General features: G+C 43.9%; 1 protein-coding gene and 1 long non-coding RNA gene across 8 annotated transcripts in view; one reads left to right on the forward strand and one right to left on the reverse strand.

Annotated features, from left to right (window-relative positions):
• ADGRF5 (adhesion G protein-coupled receptor F5) overlaps positions 1–23,437 on the forward strand; it is a 97,148-nt gene that overhangs the window by 68,337 nt on the left and 5,374 nt on the right. For 5 of the 7 annotated variants that reach the window (XM_059400299.1, XM_059400302.1, XM_059400297.1 and 2 more), the window contains exons 9-21: positions 275–496; positions 1,915–2,118; positions 5,514–5,684; positions 7,549–7,668; positions 7,822–8,031; positions 10,576–10,788; positions 12,593–12,748; positions 14,607–14,815; positions 16,976–17,155; positions 19,149–20,543; positions 21,781–21,822; positions 21,912–21,971; positions 22,615–22,699. In XM_059400299.1, coding sequence (XP_059256282.1) covers positions 275–496; positions 1,915–2,118; positions 5,514–5,684; positions 7,549–7,668; positions 7,822–8,031; positions 10,576–10,788; positions 12,593–12,748; positions 14,607–14,815; positions 16,976–17,155; positions 19,149–20,543; positions 21,781–21,822; positions 21,912–21,971; positions 22,615–22,699 — 3,267 coding nt within the window. The remainder of the gene's footprint in view (positions 1–274; positions 497–1,914; positions 2,119–5,513; positions 5,685–7,548; positions 7,669–7,821; positions 8,032–10,575; positions 10,789–12,592; positions 12,749–14,606; positions 14,816–16,975; positions 17,156–19,148; positions 20,544–21,780; positions 21,823–21,911; positions 21,972–22,614; positions 22,700–23,437) is intronic. The other 2 variants (XM_059400303.1, XM_059400304.1) reach the window with 1 other exon arrangement.
• On the reverse strand, positions 10,745–17,108 carry LOC132017989 (uncharacterized). Its single transcript, XR_009404434.1, has 3 exons — positions 17,021–17,108; positions 10,909–11,041; positions 10,745–10,830 (listed from the first exon to the last, which is right to left on the reverse strand). It is a non-coding gene; the product is annotated as an uncharacterized LOC132017989 (long non-coding RNA).

The following is a 23,437-nucleotide window of genomic DNA, read 5'->3' on the forward strand; positions in this document are numbered from 1 at the left end:
CTATGCAAAATATTAAGAATAGCTTTGGAATCCCCATCACCACTGATGAGGCCAATTAAGTATGCACAGACTCCAAACTTGAAACCCTGTTCCCAGTATCTGGCAGGTGGCAACTCTTTGGGCTTCAAAGACCAGCTGTTAGGGGATGGAATGAGGAAGACATGTTGCTTCCTTCTAGAAGCACCATAACCTCACGTAGTGGTGGTGTCCGGTGGGCAGTCTCAATTCCATTCATTTGCTTTGGGGTCTTAATACCTTTTCTTTGGGTTCCCAGATGAAACGAAGTTCACCGTCATACCAGAAATCATTTTTGAAGGAGACACAGTAAATTTGGTGTGTGAAAACGAAGTTTTGTCCTCTAACGTGTCCTGGCACCATGTTGAAAGGCGCTTTGACATCCAGAACAGCAGCAGATTCTTGGTTTACACCACCGTGCTCAACAACATGACCTCCATATCTCGCCTCACGATTTACAACATCACTCAGGGCGATGCAGGTGGGTTTCTGTCTAAGAACTGGTGCAGAGAAAGGAGTAAAGGGCTTGTAAAGAAGCAAGCCATGGAATATATGTGAATGTGTGTGTACATAATTTTATTATATATATATCTAAAATAAATAAAAATATAAATAAATAATATATAAATAAAATTTATAAAAATTTTTATTAAAATTCATAAAATTAATAAAATTATTTAAATATATATAAGTAAAAGAAAATAAATGAAATATATATAAAATAAATAAAATATAAATAAATAAATAAAAATAAATATTATACATGTGTGTATATGTGTGTGTATATAGATACACACACAGTGTTTTCCTCTTTTTGAAAAGAAGTCACCAGTCTCAATTTTTCAAAATTAAAAATGAATCCCATGGTATATAAGTAAGAACTACATCCTTGGAGACAAAACCAGATTTCTACATTTACCAAGGCTTATGAATTGGAAACAGAGACAAAAATATGACTTTTGTTTTTAATCTTCAAAAAATTTTCAACAGGTTTGTTGGGATATAATCGACATATAATGAGCTGTACATATTTAAAGGGTACAGTGTAATATGTTTTGACATATGTGTACACCTGTAAAACTATGCCCCGCCTCAGGAGAGTGAACGTAACCGTTACCCTCTGCCTAGTTTTCTTGGATTCCGTTGTAATCTCTCCCATCTCCCACTCTCCTTCCCCAACACACCCAGAAACAGAAGTTTTAAACCTGACACTCCAGAATTTAATAACCCCATTGTAACCCAGATACCAGCAGGGGAATCTCCTTTTCCCTGGCAGAGAAGTTGGGTTGCAAACCACGGGCCCTATTACATCTTTGTGGATTCTGATTTTGCCACAGAGTGAAATAGAACACCAAAATCATCCACAACCTTCTAATTCTCTGAGGTTTTCCAATTTTTCCTTTCTACCGCTTCCATCCTCACAGCTTTTATCTCATCAACAAAGACTGAGATTTCTGCTCCTTCCTTAGAACATCTGTCTACTCATTAACCCGTAGCATCAGAAATTATCTGCATTGAACTTCGACACTTCCTGAATGTTTCTTTAGAGTTGTCTAGAGCTTGGATGATTTTGAAAACGATGCTTCAGGAAGTACTGTCACCACACATGAGATGAGACTATTGTTCTTCTAAGGAATTCCACATATGTAATAATAAAAAAACACGATTGTAAGGGGAGCTGGGCGGCACAGTCGTTTGAGCTGGTTGACTCTCATTTATGGCTCCGGTCGTGATCTCAGGGTCTTGAGATGGAGCCCTGTGTCAGACTCTGCCCTCAGTGAGGAGTCTGCTGGGAATTGTTTCCCTCTCCCTCTGCCCCCTCACCCCGCTCGCTTGCACACTCTCTCTCTCAAATAAAAAAACAAATCTTAAAAAAATACATGTGTGTATTCTGTGCAGGTGAATATATTTGCAAGCTGACATTGGATATCTTTGAATATGAGTCCAGAAAAAAAATAGATGTCACGCCCATCCGAATTGTGGCAACTGAAGAAATGAAGGTGACATGCGACAACAATCCTGTATCCTTGAACTGCTGCAGTGAGATTAATGTAAATTGGAGCGCGATAGAATGGAAACAGGAGGGGAAAATAAACATTCCAGGTGAGAATGTTAGATGCCCTTTCACATATACGTTTTTGCCTCTTGGCCAAGTAAAAGTGGGAGATGGACTGGGTGGGAGAGGAAATGTTAGGTGACTGTTTTTTCCCAAACTTCAGACTATTAAAATGGAACTAGGCTTGATGCCAGCTCCAGCTTAGCCATTCTAGAACAACATTCCAAAAATATATGCATACAGAGGTCATGCTTGGGTTGTGGACAAGATCTTGGCTGAGAAGACCTGATGACTTGCGTCCACAGTAACTCCCGCCTGTAGAAGAGCTGGCCCCCCATCTTCCCTCCCTCTTCATCTTCAGCAAAGAGCTAAGGATGAGGTCATTGACTTTGCTTTGGAGTCTGGTTCTGAACTTCTCTTTTCTGTGTGTCTTCTCCTGGTCTCTATCCTTCTCACGTCTCTGCCTCTGTCCCACATCTTTCTGTATTACCTAACTCTGTGTCTTTGTGTTTTGGTTTTTTTTTTTTTTCCCATTTTTCTGTATAGACCCATTTGTCTCTCAATTGTTCCATGTCAATTTCTGTTCCTACGTGGCTCCTTTCAGATCTGAGATATTACCGGAAGTTCTCCACCCTCCCGTTTATACTCATGAATGATAATAATAATATATTAAAGGAGCAACTCTGACCCTGTTTTGTGTAACAGCTTATGATTAATCAATATTTTAAAAATATGTTATCACTTTTGATCATATTCAACCCTGATCGCAAGTTTGAAGCTGGTATTTTTTTGCCTCCAATTTGCAGATAAGGAAATTGAGGGTGACACAGACTTATCCAAGGTTGTCAGAAAGGAAAAGAAAGACTCACCTCAGGTCTGATTTCCCAAGACGAGTGTTTGCCTTGGCAAAAGTATGTTAGCCATGCCTGAAGAGCCAGGGCTGGGGCAGGCTGATCTGGAAGAGTTTGCTCTGGAGCAGGAGACTTTTTTGTCTGGAGACTTCACATAACAAGACCCAATCCTTCCCTTAAGAAATGACAGCTTTATGTGTTCATCTTTACACAAAAAATCATTTAAGTAAAACGTGGCTTTACTGGTAAAATTCATCAGTGCTATAAAGTTTAACAGTACAGACTCTTTGCCAGCAGACTATATTAATTTATAAAAAAATAAAATAATGATTAATTTACATGCAAGTCATCCTGAGCCCATCTATTTACAAAGCACATTTCACCTGCTGCTTCTGTATTTTACTTTAAATCCCCCATGAAGGGGAAAAGCATCTGGTTACTGTTGAAAATGTTGACACAGGAGATGTTTAGTCGCTTCCTTGATTTTTCAGGAAGAGGAGGTTGTAGGCACCCTGGAGGAGCGGCCAGATGGGAGAAAAATCTTGCAAAGTTCCCTCCGTACTAACTTCATACACTTACAGCCCCGAGAGGTGAAAGCCTCGCCCTCTGGCAGAGGAACCAGGAAGTCTCCACTACAAACGGTCAGGGACCTCTCCGTGGTCACCACTGTTTCAGACATTCCTAATGCCTAGTGTGGGAGACAGAACAATGGATTTCCTGCCATGGGGCTGGCCACCTGGGGACTCGCACTGTCCATTCTCTGATGAACTTAACCTTTGCCCTCGGCACCTGGCCTTCTTCCTCCCCTCGTAGCCTCCACTCTGAAGTGCATGCTCTCTCTCTCTCTCTCTCTCTCTCTGTGTGTGTGTGTGTGTCCAAATTCCACGAGCTCTTTAGCACCCATTCTTCCAGGTCAATGGGAGACAATCTAGCAGAATAACTCACTCCAAAGCACGAGGAACTGAATGACCTACCTCATTTCAAAAACAGGTGCATTTCATTTTCAAAATACAAGGGATAAGACAGAAGGAAGGTAATCAGCAGTGGCAGAATTTCTAACATGAAAAGGGTGGTCTTTTTTGAATGAGGGGGTGCTTCCTGGAGTTTTTCAACTCATTGGGCAGCAACTAATAATATAAATAGTAATAGTATCAGTAATAGTAATAGTGGACGTGGTAATAGTTACTGTTATTGGCGCAGCATCTCGCCTGTCTAGTGTAGTACTAGCTAGCTTCACCTGCACAGAAATGGATGGACAAACTGGGGGAAATTAACAGCAGCAGAGTTTGTAGTCTTGCTGCAGCTGTTATGTGGTATGATGATAAAAACTAACGGAGCCTTAGCTCTCTCCTTGCACACAAGTTAGAGCAGTTCCAAAAGAGTTCATTAACTTTTCGTGGCCCTGCCTACCATACTCCAGTGGCTGTTGATTAGCAGAGTATTCATAAAACAACTGAATATTTACAGGAGGGTGTGACCTTGACTCTGGCCTTGGGGGACATGAGAGGGAAGAGCTTAGAACTCCACTGTCCCCTTATTTGCATCTTTTCTTCTGGATTGCCCCACTGAAATATTTAAGCCCATGTTACCATGTGTGCCTGCAGTCCATCTCAGATGGATCTGGTTTGGTTTGGTTTGGGGCTTTTTTGCAGCCAGACAAGACATCAGTCAGTTATAAAGAAGGGAGACTGGCTGTTTTTCTTTCCTGAGTAGAAATCAGTCTGTGGCTTTGGAGTCCCTTGATGAAGTGGCCCTAGAGGCAGGCTGGCTTCAGGGTCTGAGGTGAGCCCAAGTAGAGAAACGGTAGGAAGTGGTCCCTAGCACCCTGGGAGGCGGTGTTCTCCTTCCTGGCTGCATGTGAGGGTCTCCCCAGGGGGTTATTAGACAGACCAGCTGTCAAGGCTCTACCCCAGAGCAGCCAACATCAGGATCTCTGGGTTTGGGTTCCAGGTGATGTGGTTTGTAGTGGCATCCATGAGCCAACCACCAAGAAAGAATAATTGAGTCATTTTTGGTGTTCCGAGATGGTTTTACTAAAGTGGGGACAGGACTCCTGGGCAGGAATCACCACACTGGAGTTATGAGGAGGACTTAAGTATATTTTTGGAGTTAGGGGAAATAAAGCCCAAGGAAGTTTCCAAATTGGATTTTCATATGTTGAAAAAGACTCTCTCTCTCTTAATTTTTAATTTTTCCTACCCCAGCGACCATCACTAATGGTCTGTGTGAGGGGCAGGCCCCGACTGGATGCTGTTCTAAGTGTCTCTGTATCTTAACTCATTTGACCTGACTACGCAATCTGAGGCGGTAGCTATGATTTTTAGTCCCCATTTTCCACCTGGAGAAACTGAGGCACAGAGCAGTTGGGTGACTTTTTCAACCATAGCCTGCTAGTAAGTGGGAATTTGGGATCTGCAGCCAGACTGCCCAGTCCCAAGTCTGCAGACCTAACCACCGCACAGTCCTCCCTCTCTAAAGAGAAGAAATTGGATTTAAATAATAATTCCTTTTCCCGGATTGGGCCTCTTTGCTCCTACATGGAAGAGTCAGCCAACTGTGTGACAGTGAAGGAACTGCTTCTGTCTCTGCAGGCAACCCAGAAACTGACCTAGAGTCCGGCTGCAGCCGATACACCTTCAGGGCAGATGGGACTCAGTGTCCCAGCGGGTCCGCTGGAACGACAGTCATCTATGAGTGCGAGTTCGTCAGCATCCATGGAGCCAAAGGCAGTAAGAACATAGAAGTGACATTCACCTCCGTGGGTAAGGACTCTTTGCCTCCAGCCAAGGGCTGTCAACCCCCTGGGAATATCTCTGAGCTAGCTGGAGTGTGGTTGGGGTAAATCACAAGCGGGAGACAGAGGGGGGGTGTCCCTCTCTCCCATCTGAATTTAGATAAGGTCTTTAGAAGACAGAAAGATGGGGGGAGCCCAGGCCTGCCGGGGAGGAAAGGTCTGCCCGGCACTGAGAAGGCAGGCAGGGACCGGAAAGGACATTTTCACACTCGGGTTAGTTCTGTTTAAGTCATTGAGTTCATGACGAAGGTGGTGCCCCAGATTTTCCCTTTTCCTTCCGTGAGCCCATTCTCCTTTCCTTGGAGGCCGGTAGTAGTAGCCAGGCTCAGGGCCCACCGCCAGCAGGCGAAGACACGCTCTGTCCTCTCTCCCCTCCCACTCTACCTATTCCAGCCAGAACCTTGCCGGAAGCTTTAATAATTTGAGACTTTATGATCATTTTACAGTTATCCTGAGTGTGTGTTAGTCTTTGACTAAAGGCTTTCAACTGAGCTGGTCCTTTTTTAAAAAAGTATCATTTCTTTTCCTCATGTAATAAAACATCCTAACTTCACCCCTGTTTGCAAAAATGGGGCAGTCACACTTGTTTTTCTCCCCATTTTGCAAAAACTGAACCACTTCGATCAATCACCAGACCACTTTGAACAATTTGGAGGAAGGACTAACACCAACACGACTGATGGTCCTCGTTCCCCCTTGCTACCCTCGTGACTTGGGGTTTTTTACAAAGATCAAGATGGCGCTTATCTGAAAACATGATGGCCATAGAAGAGCTCGTGGGTCTTCTAAGCAATTTCATTTCAGTTTTCTGTAGTGAGAGCGGGTGGACGCTTCAAGTTTCAACTCAGAGTTGTATTGATTAGGTGGGATTTGGGTTGTCACAGAAACCTACTGAGATTTCACTGAAAACCACTGGTCTGGTGGTTTGGACGTTTTCTGAGAATCAAGAGAACCAGATTCATGGTTCCATGAGCCTCTCCCTTTTCACTCCCAGAAGCTGCCGAGCCGTCAAAAGGCAGCTCCACACCAGATCCCGACAGCCAGTGAGGCCCATGGGAGGGACACACAATCCATGCTTGTGTGATTGGGGACTCTATCTGCACGTTGGGATCCCCGCTTCTAAAGGGCACTGTGGGCAGGCCTGATTTCTTTTTATTGTGATGAAGGGCAAGATTTTACACTAGTGGGGAAAGCTGGCCGGCATCAGTGGGTTCCAGGTGTGAAACCATTCACCTCTAGGAGATAAAAGTGAATGGCATTTTGAAATGTCAGTGACATGCTCAAAGAGGGGTGGAAAGATAGAAGCAGAGGCCCCCAAAAGTAGACTGTCCATATAAGCCTTTACCTTTGTAAGGGTCTTGTTAACATTTTTGAGGAATAATTCCTCATGAATTTATGAGGACATTCTCATAAGGAGGAGTAAGTGTAGAGAGACTTAGAGTTAAGGTGTCTCTCCCTCCCAGTTTGCCTGAGATGGTCCTGGTTTAATTATTGGGGCAGTACATTCTAGGATGCCTGTACCTCAAATGTTGTTCCAGAAATCACTCTTTGGCTTAGTAAGTGTTGGATGTGTACTATAGCCAGTGGTAAGCCCTGGGGGATGCAAAGACATAGAAAAGAGAGCCCTGCTCTTAAGGGGTTCACACTTTTATGAAGAAGAGATACAGAAAGAGAAATTAAAATACAACACGGTGTTATTTAAAACATGTTTTAAAAGGGTAGAGAATGGTGTTGTTACAAGAACAGAGCCATTGGGCATGGAAAAGGTTGAGGGGAGCTTGGATTATGTCAACAGCCCTAAGTTTGCAACCTTTTGCCCTGCCGATCATCAGGAGATAATTCCAGCCACAACAGGGAAGTGCACCAGCTCCCAAGGCAGGAGATGGAAATGAGTACAGTTGAGAGCACCACCGGGAACAGCCTAGAAACAAAGAAAGCCCAGGAGCCGCAAGGTACCCATCCCGCAATGACACCAGTGGAGTCAGGACGGCCCATGCTCTCTGCCTCTGTCTTAAATTTCACTCGTGTGTCGATGTCACCAGAAAGACTAAATCTTGTGCTTGTTGTTGGTTTTTCTTTTGTCCGTTCTGTGTGCGTTCTTTCAGCCAACCTAACAATAACCCCGGACCCAATTTCTGTTTCTGAGGGACAAAACTTTTCCATAAAGTGCATCAGCGATGTGAGTAACTATGATGAGGTATACTGGAACACTTCTGCTGGGATTAAAATATACCAAAAGTTTTATACCGCCAGGAGGTCTGCTGCTGGAGCAGAGTCGGTGCTGACCGTGGAGACGGCGACCCGGGAGTGGAACGGTGGGTGCGAGACCCCAGACCCTTTCTGTTGCCATGCTGCCCGGGGCCCTTGGGAACACCCTGAAAGTGGGACCAGACCTGGAGGGGCTGTCCTGAGATGTGCCTGCACCCCTGCACTCCATGCAAGAGCTCTGCAGGGGAAGATGTCCCAAATCTCCATTGTATAGATGTGGAAACAGAGGCTCAGAGAGAATAACACACGCACCTGGGCTCCTCCTTCTCACGGTGCAGAGTCAGGACTGGAACTGGGATCTCCAATTCAGGAGCCTGCACTGCTGCCATGAAATTAAGAGGATTGTTTTGCTGCTTATGTTTAAAGATGTATTTGTTTATTTTAGGGAGAAAGGGAGTACAGGCGGGAGGGGCAGGGAAAGGAAGAGAGAATCCCAAGAAGATTCCCTGCTGAGTGCAGAGCCCCATGCCGGGTTCAATGTCACAACCTGAGCCGAAACAGAGTCAGATGCTTAACTGACTGAGGCGCCCAGGTGCCCCAAGAGGATTGTTTTTAACAGTGGTTTTACCAGAATTTTAGGAGTTTTTCACCCAATCGTGATTAAAAAAAAAAAAAAAAATCTAGGTTGATTTATATGCCTGGTTCCAAAGAAAGGAATATTTGCATTTTGTATTTATCCCTACATGTTACTCATGTTGGAAAGAAATGCAGAGACTTGGAGGGTGGAAAATGATTTGCTATAATTGCTGCAATAAAAGTTGACATGTATTGAACCCTTCGTTATGTGATAGGCACCGTGCTAAGTGTTTGAGTGGATTATTTCATTTACAACATAAACTTAGAGGATGCCTGTGTGGCTCTGTTGATTAAGCATCTGCCTTTGGCTCAGGCTCAGGTCATTCTCCCAGGATCCTGGGATCTAGTCCCACATTGGCGGTCCTTGCTTAGTGGAGAACCCTGCTTCTCCCTCTGTCTGCCACCGCCCCCCCACTTCTGCTCTCTCTCCCTCTCTGAAAATAAATAAATAAAAATAAATTTTTAAAAACCCAGTAAACCTAGAGGACAGTGTTATTAGTATCCTCATTTTACAGATGAAGAAACTGAGGCCCAGTGAGGCTAAGTAAAATATCTGAGGTTATACATCTGGAAAATGGCAGAGCCAGGGTGAAATGGAGATTGTCTGGCCAACCCTGGACCACTTCCCTCTGAATGCTTTCATTAGTTATAAGTTTAATCAGTCCAGGTCCTACAAATCCCAGGTCTTTATTTGCTTGTGTAAGGCCTAGGTATTATTGTAGAAATAACTGGTCACTGTGGCCGGCCTTAGTAGAATATAGTCAGGAGGCAGAGTAGTGTTCCCCTGTGCTGAGCTTAACCTAAACTGTCCAGTTGCTCTTCCCCCTGAGGAGTCATAACTGAGGAGGAGACATGGCTTTTCCAGGAACGTAAACTATTTGACTGTCCCATACTTGGGTAGTCAAAATCCCGTTCTCATCTAAATTAACTATACCTTCATTTCATATTGGATTTATCTTTCCCTCCCTCCCAGCAGAAACAGAAGGGGGTTTGTTCTCTGTCCTTGTTCTCCCTGTTTTCCTTCTGGCTATGTCATGGCTCTAGTTCCTCCAGAGTTGGGGCAAGGAGAAGGAATGCTAAGAAAGTAAAAGGGTCTTACTTAACTGTAGGTGCTTGTTACCATCTTCCTGCCCTGTCCCCATGATGGCTGTTCAGGTCATGCCTCATCTTGCGACGGACCCTGGTATAAAGACCATTGGGATAGGGTCCTCTCTAGAAGCTCAACCCCAGGACCATGCTCAGCCCCATCTACCTCACCAAGCACAGGCTGCACAGCCTACTTTTGCTGTAGCCTTCCCTCAGTCCTCCAGAAAGACCTCTCATCCTTAGACTTTCCTAGATGGGAGTCAGACATCTAACTCTAGGGTCCACAGGGGAAGCTCCCTCAAGAATTTCAGCCTAACCCCTTCCACACACTTTGATGGTGTCGTGGTGCTGGCATGCCTACTCACTCACAGAGGGGGCAAGGGACACCATGCCACCACGGAGCTCTAGCTCACTGACAACTGTCTTTGAAGAACTCCTCAGCCCTGCACACACCCAAATTCCCATGTTTCTCCCTGAGTTAAGGAAAGAGACTTGGAGTAAGTAACGGGAGCTTGGTTTGAATTCCAAGGGCATCTGGCTCGCTCAGTTGGTAGAGCATGCAACAATTGATCTCGGAGTCCCAAGTTCGAGCTCCACATAGGATGTAGAGATTACTTGAATAAATAAATCTTTTTAAAAAAGAAAAAGAAAAAGAAATGCAATTCCACACCTAATAGGCTGTATAACTTTAGATAAGCCACTTCATTTTATTTAAAAGGAAATGACTATTTAGGCAATGGGTTAGTCCTTCAAATACATCGAGAATCCAGGAGGAGAGTTGATCAAACATTTTCTCATCCAGTGTTTTAGGAAGGTGTGACGTGCTCTTGCCCATGCTTGACAGGAAAAACTACATCTTAACCTTCCCAGCCAATGCATTTTTGGAGCAGTGATCACATTCCATCTCATTTTTGCTTCCTTCCACACAGGAACCTATCACTGCATATTTAGATACAAGAAATCGTACAGTGTCGCGACGAAAGATGTGATGGTTCACCCACTGCCTCTAGAGCCGGACATCATGGTGGACCCTCTGGAGGCTACGGTTCCATGCAAAGGTTCCCGTCACTTCAGGTGCTGCATTGAGGAGGACGAAGACTACAAAGTAACTTTCCAAGTGGACTCCTTATTCTTTCTTGCAGGTAAGACACGCATTGCTGCATTGTGAGATCTCAAAATTTCCTCTGAAAATAGAGGTAAAGAGACATAAGGATTGCCTCAGAGACGGAATGTAACAGAGGGTACCTCATGAGCTTTATTACCTTCTGTTGTGCTGTGTGGCCCATGGCTTGTTGGTTTGGGGCAGGAGTATATCCAGTACTCTGGTGGTCCCTCTCTCCATGCTATGCATCAGTGTGTTATAAAAGCACCACAGAAATCCTTTCAGATGCACAGCTGAGGATCCAAGAAAGTGAAATAACCAAGGGCCAAAAACATAGAGAAAAAGAAAAATAGAAATGCTTTAGCTTCTGGTGGGGCTTCTCTGAGACTATCAGTCAGTATGAGAAACCCAGAAACCTGGGGTTGTGTGTCCTAAAGATTTTATTTATTTATTTGAAAGAGAGAGAGAGAGCACACAAGCAGGGGTGTGTCAGAGGGAGAGGGAGAAGCAGACTCCCAGTTGAGCAGGGAGTGTGACGTGGGGCTCAATCCCAGGACCCTGAGATCATGACCTGAGCAAAAGTCAGATGTTTAACCGACTGAGCCACTCAGGTGCCCCAGAACCTTGGGTTTGAAGGCTCTGAAGGGCATGGAAGAAAGGCTTTGCTCCCTATGCAATGACTAAGGGGGCCTGTGTCACAAGCACAATCTCAAGACTCTCAAAGGGTGGCATGTTCACTCAGAAGAGGATAAGCAAAAAAACAAAATTTGTCCGCCAGAGTCAAGAGCTTGGCCTCCTTTCCAGGTGGGCACCAGTCTCCCCTGAGAATTACAACCATCCTGCTCTCAAGCTGCAGAGTAATTAATGTAAAGTGGTCCATAGGTAGCACCCAATGATACCTGGTGTGCGCGCGCGCGCGCACACACACACACACAAACAAATCAAATCCTCTAAGGTAGAAGGTACCCTCAACCCAGAGACATCAGGGTTCCTACAGATTAGGGTGAACCTAGTATGAGCTTGCAACCCCAAATCTCACAACAGAGACACGTTCATGAAGGATTTGCAAGCTCATTCATTCTTTGAACAACTATTCATGGTGACATGCTCGATGCAAAACACCACAGGAAGCAATGAAAAGGGGATGTGAGAGTTGGGGCACATGTGTTACTAACTAGCTGGAAGGGTTCTTGTCCTAAAGGACCATCCATATAACATTAAATTTCCAAAATGAACACTGCAGATCAAAAGAACCCCAATGTTCAGAAAAGCAGGACCCAGTAGAGACAAGGACTTAGAGAAGGTGTGTGATAGGAGGCTATAGACTCCCTCTGGGTACTGGAGTACTGAAGCATTTCACCATCCCGTGTTTAACATGCATGTATTTGGTGCTCTCTAGGGGCCAAATACTAAGCTAGGCACTGGGAGATGCAGTGATAAATAAGACCAGGTACCTTCTCTCCAAGACTTTATCAATCTAAAGGAGGAGACAGACCCATAAAGAAGGGACACTAAACCAACGTGGAAAGGCAGGACAGGAGAAGTACACAGGACATGACAGGATGTGGAAGAGAGGAATGCTGAGAGGCATTCTGATTGTCCAAACTGTACAGGCACAGATTTGGAATCATGAGTGGTGGAGGTAGGGGTTAGGGGAGCACCATGTAGGGGTGGGCTGACTGACTTACTTGTAGACTGGGGGCATTTTAAAAACCATATCAGAAATGAATGTGGCACATGCCTTGGAAAAGTTTAGACACATTATCCATATTGGATCATTTCAACAAAATGTGTGCTTTGGAGTCTCATCTTGTGACTTAGTTCTTCCAATAATTCTATCTCAGAAAAAGAAGTTAATGGAAAGCAAGTGTGTTACAAACACAGTTTCTCAGCAAGCTCAGTTTCCTGGTGTCCAAAGAAGCTGGACATTTTTTGTCACTTTACCAATGCTGCTAACAATTCAGTCCGGAGCTCAGCTATGAAGATTAACCTGGTTCCAGGTAAGAGCATTTGAAATTTTTTAAAAATGTGGTAGTCATGAGCAGGGATTCATTTATTCATTTGCTCCCTCATTCATCCATTCAATAAATGGATATTGTGCACCTGCATGTGGCAAGCCTTGGGCTAAGGGTGGAGGGTCTGGAAGAAACAACCACAACCACAGCAACAACTAAGCCATGGGGACTAACCTCAGGTGTAGGGGAAAGATGTGTGTGATGACATCTAATGTGGTAAGGGCTGAATTAAAGATCATGCGGGAGACCAAGGAGGCTGCCAGGTTTCATTCTACTGGTGAGAGTCAGGAGGAAGTGATCAAGAAGGCCTTGTGTATGAAGCTCGATTTCAGCAGTGTCTGGGAGGCAAAGCACTGGACTGGGCGGTGCCTAGTGTCTTTGCGGGACTGAGACCCCTTTGAGGTTTCAGCAAAGGAAGGGTGTCACCACTAGACAGGGCTACATGAAAATATCAATCTAAATAATAGGCAACCATCTTTCCCATCCTTTGTCATCACCAAGCCTATATCCCCCCCAACCCCGCATAATATTTTCAAGGTAGAAGGTCATGGGTTATGGCTATTTCTGTAATAGCCTATGACCAAGAACTCTCCTCAGGAGCAGCAAAGAGGCAAGTGAATAAAGCATGGTCCAGGGCTTCCACTAGAAACAGTCCTCTTCCCCAGAAATCTTGTCTGTACCAGGACCTCCGATATCCAAAGAATTCATGACTCTATCACCAGCGATGTTTGGTTTACTGAGTGATCTGTGGTAATTCTCATGAATTGGTAACTGAGCTCTGGACACCAAAGTGGGAAGCAATTTAGAGTTCCCTATCTCCCTGAGTCACTGTTCCCTGACCCTACCAAGCACACCTCTTCCAGGGGCAGCCAAGACCCCTTCTTCACCACCCCCTGTGCTGCCATCTTCCCCCGGGCACAGACATGTTTTATTCGTTTATGTTTGTTCTTCTCTTCCCTCATACTAGGTCTGATTCCTCTTCCTTTTCCCAGTAGAAATTGCTTACATATTTCAAGATTTTATACAATGACTGAGAGCTCAGTTGATGTTAAATTTATAAGTTGGTGAGAAAGGATCTTATCATCAGAGAATCAAAGTCCCTTGGAGATCAGAGATTCTGCAACAAATGTCATTTTCTCATTCCAATCTGGTCTTGAGTTGACATGAAATAGATTAAAACTCTAAGGGCAGCCAGAAGGAACAAATGTTTACAAATATTACTTAGAATATTCAGGTCATGGGTACCTGGAATTCCCACTATTAATTATATATGTGAATTAAGGCAGTGCTTCTCAACCTTGGCTGCATGCTAGAATCACAGGGGAAAGTTAGAAAATAGCCAATGCTTAAATCTCAGCCCCAAGGGGTTCTTATCTATTTGGGCTGAGTGAACCAGGACATTGGTATTTTCCTAGCTCCCCAGGTGATTCGAATATGCCAGAGTTGAGAATCCCTTGGATTAAGGCATATTGTCCCTGAGATTCCTGGAAACCTGATTATCTCTTATCAGAATGAGCACACATTAAGCTCTCATGATTTTTGCATGGCTTAGATTTAACAGACAGCAGAGAGAAGATTCCCAGGGATCGGAGGCAGGGACGAGGCATACAGGAAATAAATTGTTAAAAAAGCAAATGCATGTGAAAGATTTGTGTCAGAAGCACTAAAAGGGGCTTTGGAAGATCAGGAGCAAAATAAAGAAAGTGGGTCACTCTGAAAAGGTTGCAGAAAACTGAAGAGAAAAATGAATTCAAACAGCAACATTCTAGCTAGGCCTGACCTTCTTTTGACTATCCTTTTTCCTCCTTTCAAATGGTCCTTTTTATTTCCGTTTCCAATGCAGGAGAGAAGATCATGTGCCGAGATCCCACAATAGGTGTTGGGGAACCAGGGAAAGTCATCCAGAAACTATGCCAGTTCTCAGATGTACCCAGCAGCCCTGCGGGTCCCACTGGCGGGACAGTGACTTACAAATGTGTAGGCTCCCACTGGGAGGTGAAGAAAAATGACTGCATCTCTGCCCCAATACATAGTCTGCTCCAGCTGGCCAAGGTGATCTTTACACCTCTTTGACTTTGAGCTCTTGGTGGGGAGATTCGTCTAGCTTATCATATTTCTTAGCAAATGGGCCTTGGCCTGGTTGGTGTTGCTCCCAAAGCTACTTTTATTTATTTATTTAACAAGAAGAGGCAATCCTAGAAATGCTTTACGTTTTTCTTAAGTACAAATATGGAGACCACAAAATATGTATTCTGCTCTGGGACCAGCTGCGTACCTTCACCTTAACTTCTCAGTGCCTTGTTTTTATTACCTCTAAAGTGCAGGTGGAGTTATCTTCTCTTACCACCCTCCTTTGAGTAATCTTGATTACCAAGCAAGTAGCTCTCATCTTTTCAGAAGGAGGAGATACATTAAAAAAATAAGGTTCATCGGTGTAAAAAAAAAAAATATATATATATATGCATATGCTTGGGCTTTCTGCTTTTATAGGTCTGAGATTTCTTCCACCCTTAGAGGTAACCTTTAGTTATGAAAGATGGAACTAACCTGCCTCTCTTACCTAGAAGAGAGGTTCCTGCCACGTGGTAGGGGGAGGTTTCTCCTTTCATCAGAATAAATAAATGGTACCCCATACTGAAGTTGTCAAGAGTAGAGACCTCTAAAATGCCTTGAGTCACACGAAACAAATACTGACGAGGCCACTAGTGGAGTTCTACTGAATGACATTGTTAGACAAACCGTTCCAAACACTCTCACTGTTGGAAGAAGAATTAAGGAAAAGGAGTGGTACTGATTTGTGTCTCATCTAATTATCTTCTGCTCTCCTCTTGTCTTGTACTAAATTCACTAAAATACTTACTAGGTGTGAAGCATTATTGCAGGTGCTCTCAGGGTAAGGCCACCAAACCAGAATTCAGTTTCTGATTTGCTAGAGGATGTAATCCTGTTGGGTAGTTCAATACACATTAATTTTGCTTAGGATAATCAGGAAGCTCTGCTTGAAGAACTTGGCCTCTGAGTTGGACCTTGATGAGGATGCACCAGTGATATGAATTTCCCTAATTGAGAAAGATAGGAATATTTAATTTGAATTCAGTGTTGGGCCCTGGTCCCAATTCTAGATACTTAGATACATTTTCAGTGGAAAGGTTGGCCCGTTAGCCTCTCAGATCTATCCATTCAACTTATATTTATTGGATACCTACTATGTGCCAATTTATGACTTATACTATATCAGGCATTATAGCATATCAGACAGAATATAACATGTTTCAAATTGCTAAGGAGCTTATAATTTAATTGGAGAGATATTGAAAGTCAAACACAAGATGACATTGGTAGAAATGTCACAAATGGGGGCATCTGGGTGGTGTAGTCCATTAAGCATCTAACTCTTGGTTTCGGTTCAGACATTGATCTCAGGGTCGTGAGATTGAGCCCCACATTGGGCTCCATGCTGAGCACGGAGTCTGCTTGAGATTCTCTCTCCTTCTGCCCCTTCCGCTCATGCTCTCTCTCTCTAAGATAAATAAATAAATCTTTTTTAAAAATAACAAATACTTAGGAAGTCAGAGGAGGAAACTCCCCTGGGTTGGAATACTCATCAAAGCTCTTTATGGATGAGGTCGAATTGGAGTTCATCCTTTAATTATAAATAAGGGCTCTGGAAGTAATTGGGTAAGTAATTAGGAAACAGAAGTGGGGGTGACCGTATAATTTACCATCCAAACCAGGACACATTTTTAAAATAAAAGAAAGTGCTAGTAATAATTACACTGGGTCAGCAGATATAAAACAGAACTGTCCCAGGAAAATTGGGATGGAGGGTCACCCCCCTAATGGTCAGCAAAGTAAATGATGAGAAAAAGCAGAATAGCAAATGTGTTTCTGTACAGACCATCAAGGGATAATTTTACTCAATTTTAATCTAACTCTCTAGGAATCAGATCCCCTTTCCTTTTTCTTTACCTAGTAGTCATTGGGTTGACATGTGTTTTACTCTTCCCCTTCTGTGTGTGAGGTCTTATTTTATTCTGACTAGCACACAGATTAGGAGATCAGTTATTTTATAGGGTATATTTATAGGAATGGAGAAAAAAAGAAATCATTAATATAAGATATTTTCATCATGGGTAGATCAGCAGGATTTGTTGACAGGACTGACTGGCAAGGTTTTTTAGTGTCTGTTTGTGTTGGCTTTTGTTTTACTAGGCTTTGATCAAGAGTCCCTGTCAGGATACGAAACTCCCAACATACCTGAAGGATCTTTCTGTCAGCACAGGCAAAGTGAAACATGAAGCCAGCTCATTTCCTGGGAGCCTGGGAGCCATCATTAACATCCTCGATCTGCTCTCAACAGTTCCATCCCAAGTGAACTCAGAAATGATGACGGTGAGTTGGTTGAGACCTTATAGGAGTTTTGGGTCCCCTCTTCACCCCTTGGGACTTCTGGTCAAGAAACGTATCTTGTCGCCATTACAGCTCCTTCTTTGTCTTCTCCAGAACAATACTCTGGATTTTAGGGTCACAGAGTATGCTTTGTGTTTTGTCAGCTATGGTTTTTAGGGTGGAGGGGGTTGTTTCTAGTATTCATTTGGAGATCAAAAGATTTCTTTAGTGAATCTCCATCTCAGTTTCCTCATTAAAATAGAATGGATACTTATCTGCTTTCTAAGAAAACCAGGAGGGAAAGGTTTTCAGAATATGTACAATGGAATGGTTGGAATGGATGGAATTCTCAGTGGTCTAGAACTAAACATGAACTTGAGGCAATCAGGGTTCTGAGAGGAGTCACCCAGAAATCAAATGAAGAGTTCAAATGATGAGACTTTAACGAAAGGATACTTTCAGAGGTCAATCTGGGGATTAAAAAAAAAAAAAAAAGAAACCAGTACTACCCTGAGGCCTAACGGGGAAAGGAGAGGAAAGAGTGCACCTAAAGTGGAGGAGGAGGGATCACTAGTGGGAGCAACAGAACTATCACCAAAGATGTGCAGAAGACAGTATGTGTGTGGAGGGGAGAAGGGGTGACTACGGTGGGTCGTAGGAAAGTATATTTCAACTTCTTCCTTCTCCTATCTTCCCATCTCCTGCCAGTGCTTCCCAGTGGCCAAACACAGCCAGAAGTACCTGGCAAGAGCTTGGGGAGCAAGGGTCCAAAGAGTTGATGTGGACCTCCTATGGCAAGGGTAAAGGAGTGCCACCCACTGGGTGGCTTACCATGACAGGAACTTATTCTGTCATAGTTCTCAAAGCTAAAAGTCTGAAATCAAGGTGTCTGCCAGGCCACGTTCTTCCCAAGACTCCAGGAAAGACTTTCTCTGTCTCTTCCAGTTCTGTGTAGCTCCAGCACTCTTTGGCTTGTAGCTGCCTCAGTCCATCCTCTCTGTCTTCATGGGACCTCCTCGTCTCCATTTATCTTCTCCTCTTCTGTCCCTCATAAGAATTCTTGACATTGGAATTAGAGCCCACCTAGGTAATCTGGGATGATTTCCTCTCAAGATCCTTAATTTAATCACATCTACAAAGACCCTTTCCCCAAATAAGGTCACATCCACAGGGTCTGGGTATTAGGACATGTTCTTTTGGGCACCAACATCCAACACACTACAAGGCTCATAGTTTCAGATTGAACAGAACAAGGCAAAGGGGGGGCAAAGAAATTATATTGAGAGATTGAGAGAAAGCCCAAATGGAAAATGACAAGCCCAAGTTTATGGGAGAAAAGATAAAAATTATTTAGCAAAAAAAAAAGGGGGGGGTGGGAATGATGCCTTTGCCAGCAGTTTGGCATTCAGCTTTGGAGAGGGTCTTTTGAAACAACTTCACCCTTATTGAGAAAATATCACGCTCTACAGGCTTGAGATTTAAGATAATATAAAACAGTGAATACATATCCCTACCAGTCTGCTGAATTGGCCTTAGTGGGTAATGGGGGGTGCTACTTGGCAAATGATTAAAGAGGTCTCCCAGCCTTGGGGATGTATCCTCTGCTAATTCCCTGCCATAAGAAGGAGGGACACATGGGCTCCTGGGTGGCTCAGTGGGTTAAAGCCTCTGCCTTCAGCTCAGGTCATGATTTCAGGGTCCTGGGATTGAGCCAGGCATCAGGCTCTCTGCTCAGCGGGGAGCCTGCTTCTCTTCCTCTCTCTCTACCTGCCTCTCTGCCTACTTATAACCTCTGTCTGTCAAAGAAATAAATAAAATCTTAAAAAAAAAAAAAAGAAAGAGGGACACAGAGCCCCATTGCCTGTGATGCCTCATTTTTCTCTTATCTTTTCCTCTCACCTGTTATCACACAACAAGCTTCCAGGGAGATGTTATTTTTTCTCTTTTGTGATTGAAAGAATTTGGTTGGTTTGACCCCATGTCATGTCAATTACAGAACATTCTCTCTACGGTTAACACCATCCTCAGCAAGCCCATGTTGAGTACCTGGAAGGTGTCCCAACATCAACCGACCAACCAGAGCTCACAGCTTCTGGATTCAGTAGAAAGATTTTCCCGAGCATTATGGTCTGAAGATAGCACTTTTTTGTCCATCAACCAAACGAATGTGCAGATGAGGAGCATAATAATAAAACCTGGCCATCCAAAACCCTACAAACAGAGCTTTGTTTTCTCAGACTCAGACCTCTGGGGCAACGTGGCCATCGAAAAGTGTGAGCTAGGAAGCCTGCCGTGGGGTTCGTCTATTGTCACTGTGGCTTTCCCAACTCTCAAAACCATCCTGACCCAGGACAGCCAAGGAAAGAATGTTGCAAACAGCTTAGTGATGACAACCACAGTTAGCCACAATATAACCATGCCATTCCAGATTTCAATGACTTTTAAGAACATCAACCCTTCAGGTGGGGAACCACAATGTGTCTTCTGGAATTTCAGCCTCGCCAACCACACAGGGGGGTGGGATAGTAGTGGGTGTGAAGTGAGACGAGTTGATGGGGACAGTGTTTCCTGCATCTGTGACCACCTGACGTCATTCTCCATCCTCATGTCCCCCGACTCTCCATACCCTGGTTCCCTCCTGGAAATACTACTGGATATCATCTCCTACATTGGGTTGTGCTTTTCCATCTTGAGCTTAGCAGCATGTCTAGTGGTGGAAGCCGTGGTGTGGAAATCAGTGACCAAGAATCGGACATCCTATATGCGCCACATCTGCATCGTGAACATTGCTGCCTCCCTTCTGGTGGCCGACATCTGGTTCATTGTGGCCGCTGCCATCCACGATCATTTTTATCCTCTCAACAACACAGCCTGTGTGGCCGCCACCTTCTTCATCCACTTCTTCTACCTCAGTGTCTTTTTCTGGATGCTGACTCTAGGCCTCATGCTCTTCTACCGTCTGGTTTTCATCCTGCATGACACAAGCAAGTCCATTCAGAAGACTATTGCATTTTCTCTTGGCTATGGCTGCCCTCTTGTCATCTCAGTCATCACGGTGGGGGCTACCCAGCCCCAAGAAGTCTACACCAGGAAGAATGCCTGCTGGCTCAACTGGGAGGATACCAAGGCCCTGCTGGCCTTCGTCATCCCAGCGCTGATCATCGTGGTAGTGAACATGACCATCACAGTTGTGGTCATCTCCAAAATCCTGAGACCTTCCATTGGAGACAAGCCAAGCAAGCAGGAGAAGAGTAGCCTGTTTCAGATCAGCAAGAGCATTGGGGTCCTCACACCACTCTTGGGGCTCACCTGGGGTTTTGGTCTTGCCACTGTGTTCCAAGGAAGCAATGCTGTGTTCCATATTATATTTACGCTCCTCAATGCCTTTCAGGTAAGTTCTGCAGGGCAGGACTCTCAGGAAGTATCTGAACTGGTGGGACAAATTAATGATAGAAACACAAACAGGGGTAGGAATGGGGAAGGATTTTAGTCCAGAGGAGGCCCTAGCCCTAACGAGGGGAATTACAAGAACCCAGTGAGATAGAAGGGACCCATTCCTCTGCTCCCATGGAACCTTATACCTCTTATCACCTGCATTATAATTTAGCCGTACGCATGACTTACTTTGAAAAGCCCTAATAATACAAGTAGGAGGAAAGTCCCTTCCCTACACAGGATTTTTCTATTTACCCAACATTATCACGATGCCACTTATTATCTCCTAAATGAAAATGCCACTATTAAACCAAGTCATTTCTCCACTTAATTTCCACAAGCATTAAATGAGCACTATCTTTGTGAAGTCAGGGATAGCATCTGTCTTCCTTATCACTTTATCCCTAATATTACCTAGTGGTGCAGTGTAGGTGCTCGATAACCTTCTGGCAAATAAAATGAATGTCATGTGCCACATAGTATGTTCTCTAGAAACATTTGCTGAAGAATGAGAGAACAAATGCCCACGTAAGGTAGACATTCTGCTCTATTATGCTAAAATGAAAAAGACACACCTTTTGCTCTCTTGCAGTACATAACAAACTGTATACAAGCCACATTGTTAGAAGAGCTTTAGCAAAGGTACAGGCAGCAAGGAAGGAATGCTTAACTGTGATTCAACCACCAGGTGGGGGGTAAGCGTGGGCTCCCATGAGCATGGGAAACAGACATGGTCCCAGATGCTCTTGCCAAAGCTGCACAAGACCTAACCTCTGCTCCTAGGTCTGGCTTCAAACTCTAAGGCTCATGTCTAATGAAGTGTACAGCATGGCCTGACTAGAAGGGACCAGTTATTTTACCTGAGGCCCCAGGTCCGCATCACAATGACGTGAACACATACTGCAAATGGAAGAGGTGTTTTCAGCTGCCCAAACAGCAAGCCCTCCAGTCCACAAGGAGGCAGGGATAAGGAAATAGAATAATATCCTTCTCACACGATAACATTTAAGGTCCCCTGATGTGGACCTACTACATCCCTTTTAACATTACTATCTGCTGGATTCATTCCATAAATACAGCTGTGGAAAGAGGTAGTAGAGATTCAATGCCACGCTAACAATACTTCCTATTTTGCTGGACAATAGGCTAAGATTAAAATATCCTTCTTCCCAATTCTTTTTTTTTTTTTTCAGGGATTATTCATTTTACTCTTTGGATGCCTCTGGGATCAGAAGGTAAGAACTATAACCGTTTCATGCTTCTAGAAACGTCAAAGTACTTGTGGCATATTGAACTCACGATGGCTTCTTTTAAACAATGGTAGGTTCAGGAAAGCTTGTTAAAGAAGTTTTCACAGTCAAGATGGTCTTCACAGCACTCAAAGGTCAGTCTTTCCTTTTAGAGACTTTTGAAAACCTCTCTCTCCACACCCAGGTTTAGCATAGATTATTACGCTGTTTTTGCTTTGGACTTGATTCTGCCTATTCAAGTCAGCCACAGAACTACCATTAGGATACTTCCTGTCCCACATCTTTTAGTAGGAATCGGATAGCACAGATAATACCAACTGGAGGTTGAAAATCAAAATTCACTGAGAAATAAGAAATCTTCTGGGGAAATTTAAGGCACCAGAGAACACAACGTAAAGAACAACGATGAGTATATTTTCCGTAATTCCTCTTGGAAAGTAACCATTGCGCTCAAACGTATTTGACTGTCGTCACATGTCAGAGGATACCAAACCCTATCAAACAGCAAAACATGCATTTGAAAGTTATTTTCCTAAATCTGATGAGAGTCCAGTATTTCCAAGTGGCTTTTCTGCTTGATTTGTTTGAAGTAGTGTATGTGCTGCCGAAGCGAGCACGATTTGTTTGAAGTAGAAATTCAACTTTCATCCAGGCTTTTTCATGGGAATGAGAGATGCAGACAATGACCACTAGTGGGAAGCAAATGAAACATCCAGGAGATAAAGCAGAGCTTTGGTTTAACATTTGCTTTGTAACTGTCTTTCTTCTCTTTTTTAGTCAACATCCCTAGGTTCATCAACACCAGTATTTTCTATGAGTTCTCCCATATCAAGAAGATTTAACAATTTGTTTGGTAAAACAGGTATGTAGTGACCTCTAGGTCTCTCCCTAGAGCACTTACTTACTCTGGGTTGACTCAAACAAATTTGCCCTGATTGGGGAATCTCACACCCCACCCCTACCTTCCTACTCCCCACTTTATGACAATCACCAACAATAGCCTCATTTGGGCGCAGAGGTTAAATACAGGAACTTGCTTACATTTTCCCAAACCACCAGGAGGCTGATACAGAGGGCAGCTAATAATAACTTAAGGATAACTTCAGTGGGCAGCTAATAATATAACTTGAGGATAAAATTTGGAGAATCTTGACAAGCCTGTGGAGAGCTGTCTGTCAAAACTCCATCAACTACAAAAATGAGAACTGTAAATTGCTGGCCTTGTCAAACATGGAGTTCTTTGCTATTCATGCCTTTTTTTTTTTTTAAAGATTTTATTTATTTATTTTTGCAAGAGACAGAGAAAAAGAAAGAGAGTGTACAAGAAGAGGGGAAGGCGGGGCAGGAAGAGGTGGTGCAGAGGGAGAAGCAGGCTTCCCGCTGAGCAGGGAGCCAGATGCAGGACCCTGGGATCATGACCCAAGCCAAAGGCAGACGCTTAACCGACTGAGCCACCCAGGCACCCTCTTTGCTATTCCTGTTAAATAGAAATAGGAAGGTCATGTTTATGGACTCGGGTGTAGCAAAAAATAGATTTAAAAAGGTCTACTATAGGATCCCAGGCTGTGGGCTCCTTTCCCCTTTTTGTTTTCCTTTCCTT

Source organism: Mustela nigripes, chromosome 5 (assembly GCF_022355385.1).
Source record: "Mustela nigripes isolate SB6536 chromosome 5, MUSNIG.SB6536, whole genome shotgun sequence".
Lineage (NCBI taxonomy): Eukaryota > Metazoa > Chordata > Mammalia > Carnivora > Mustelidae > Mustela > Mustela nigripes.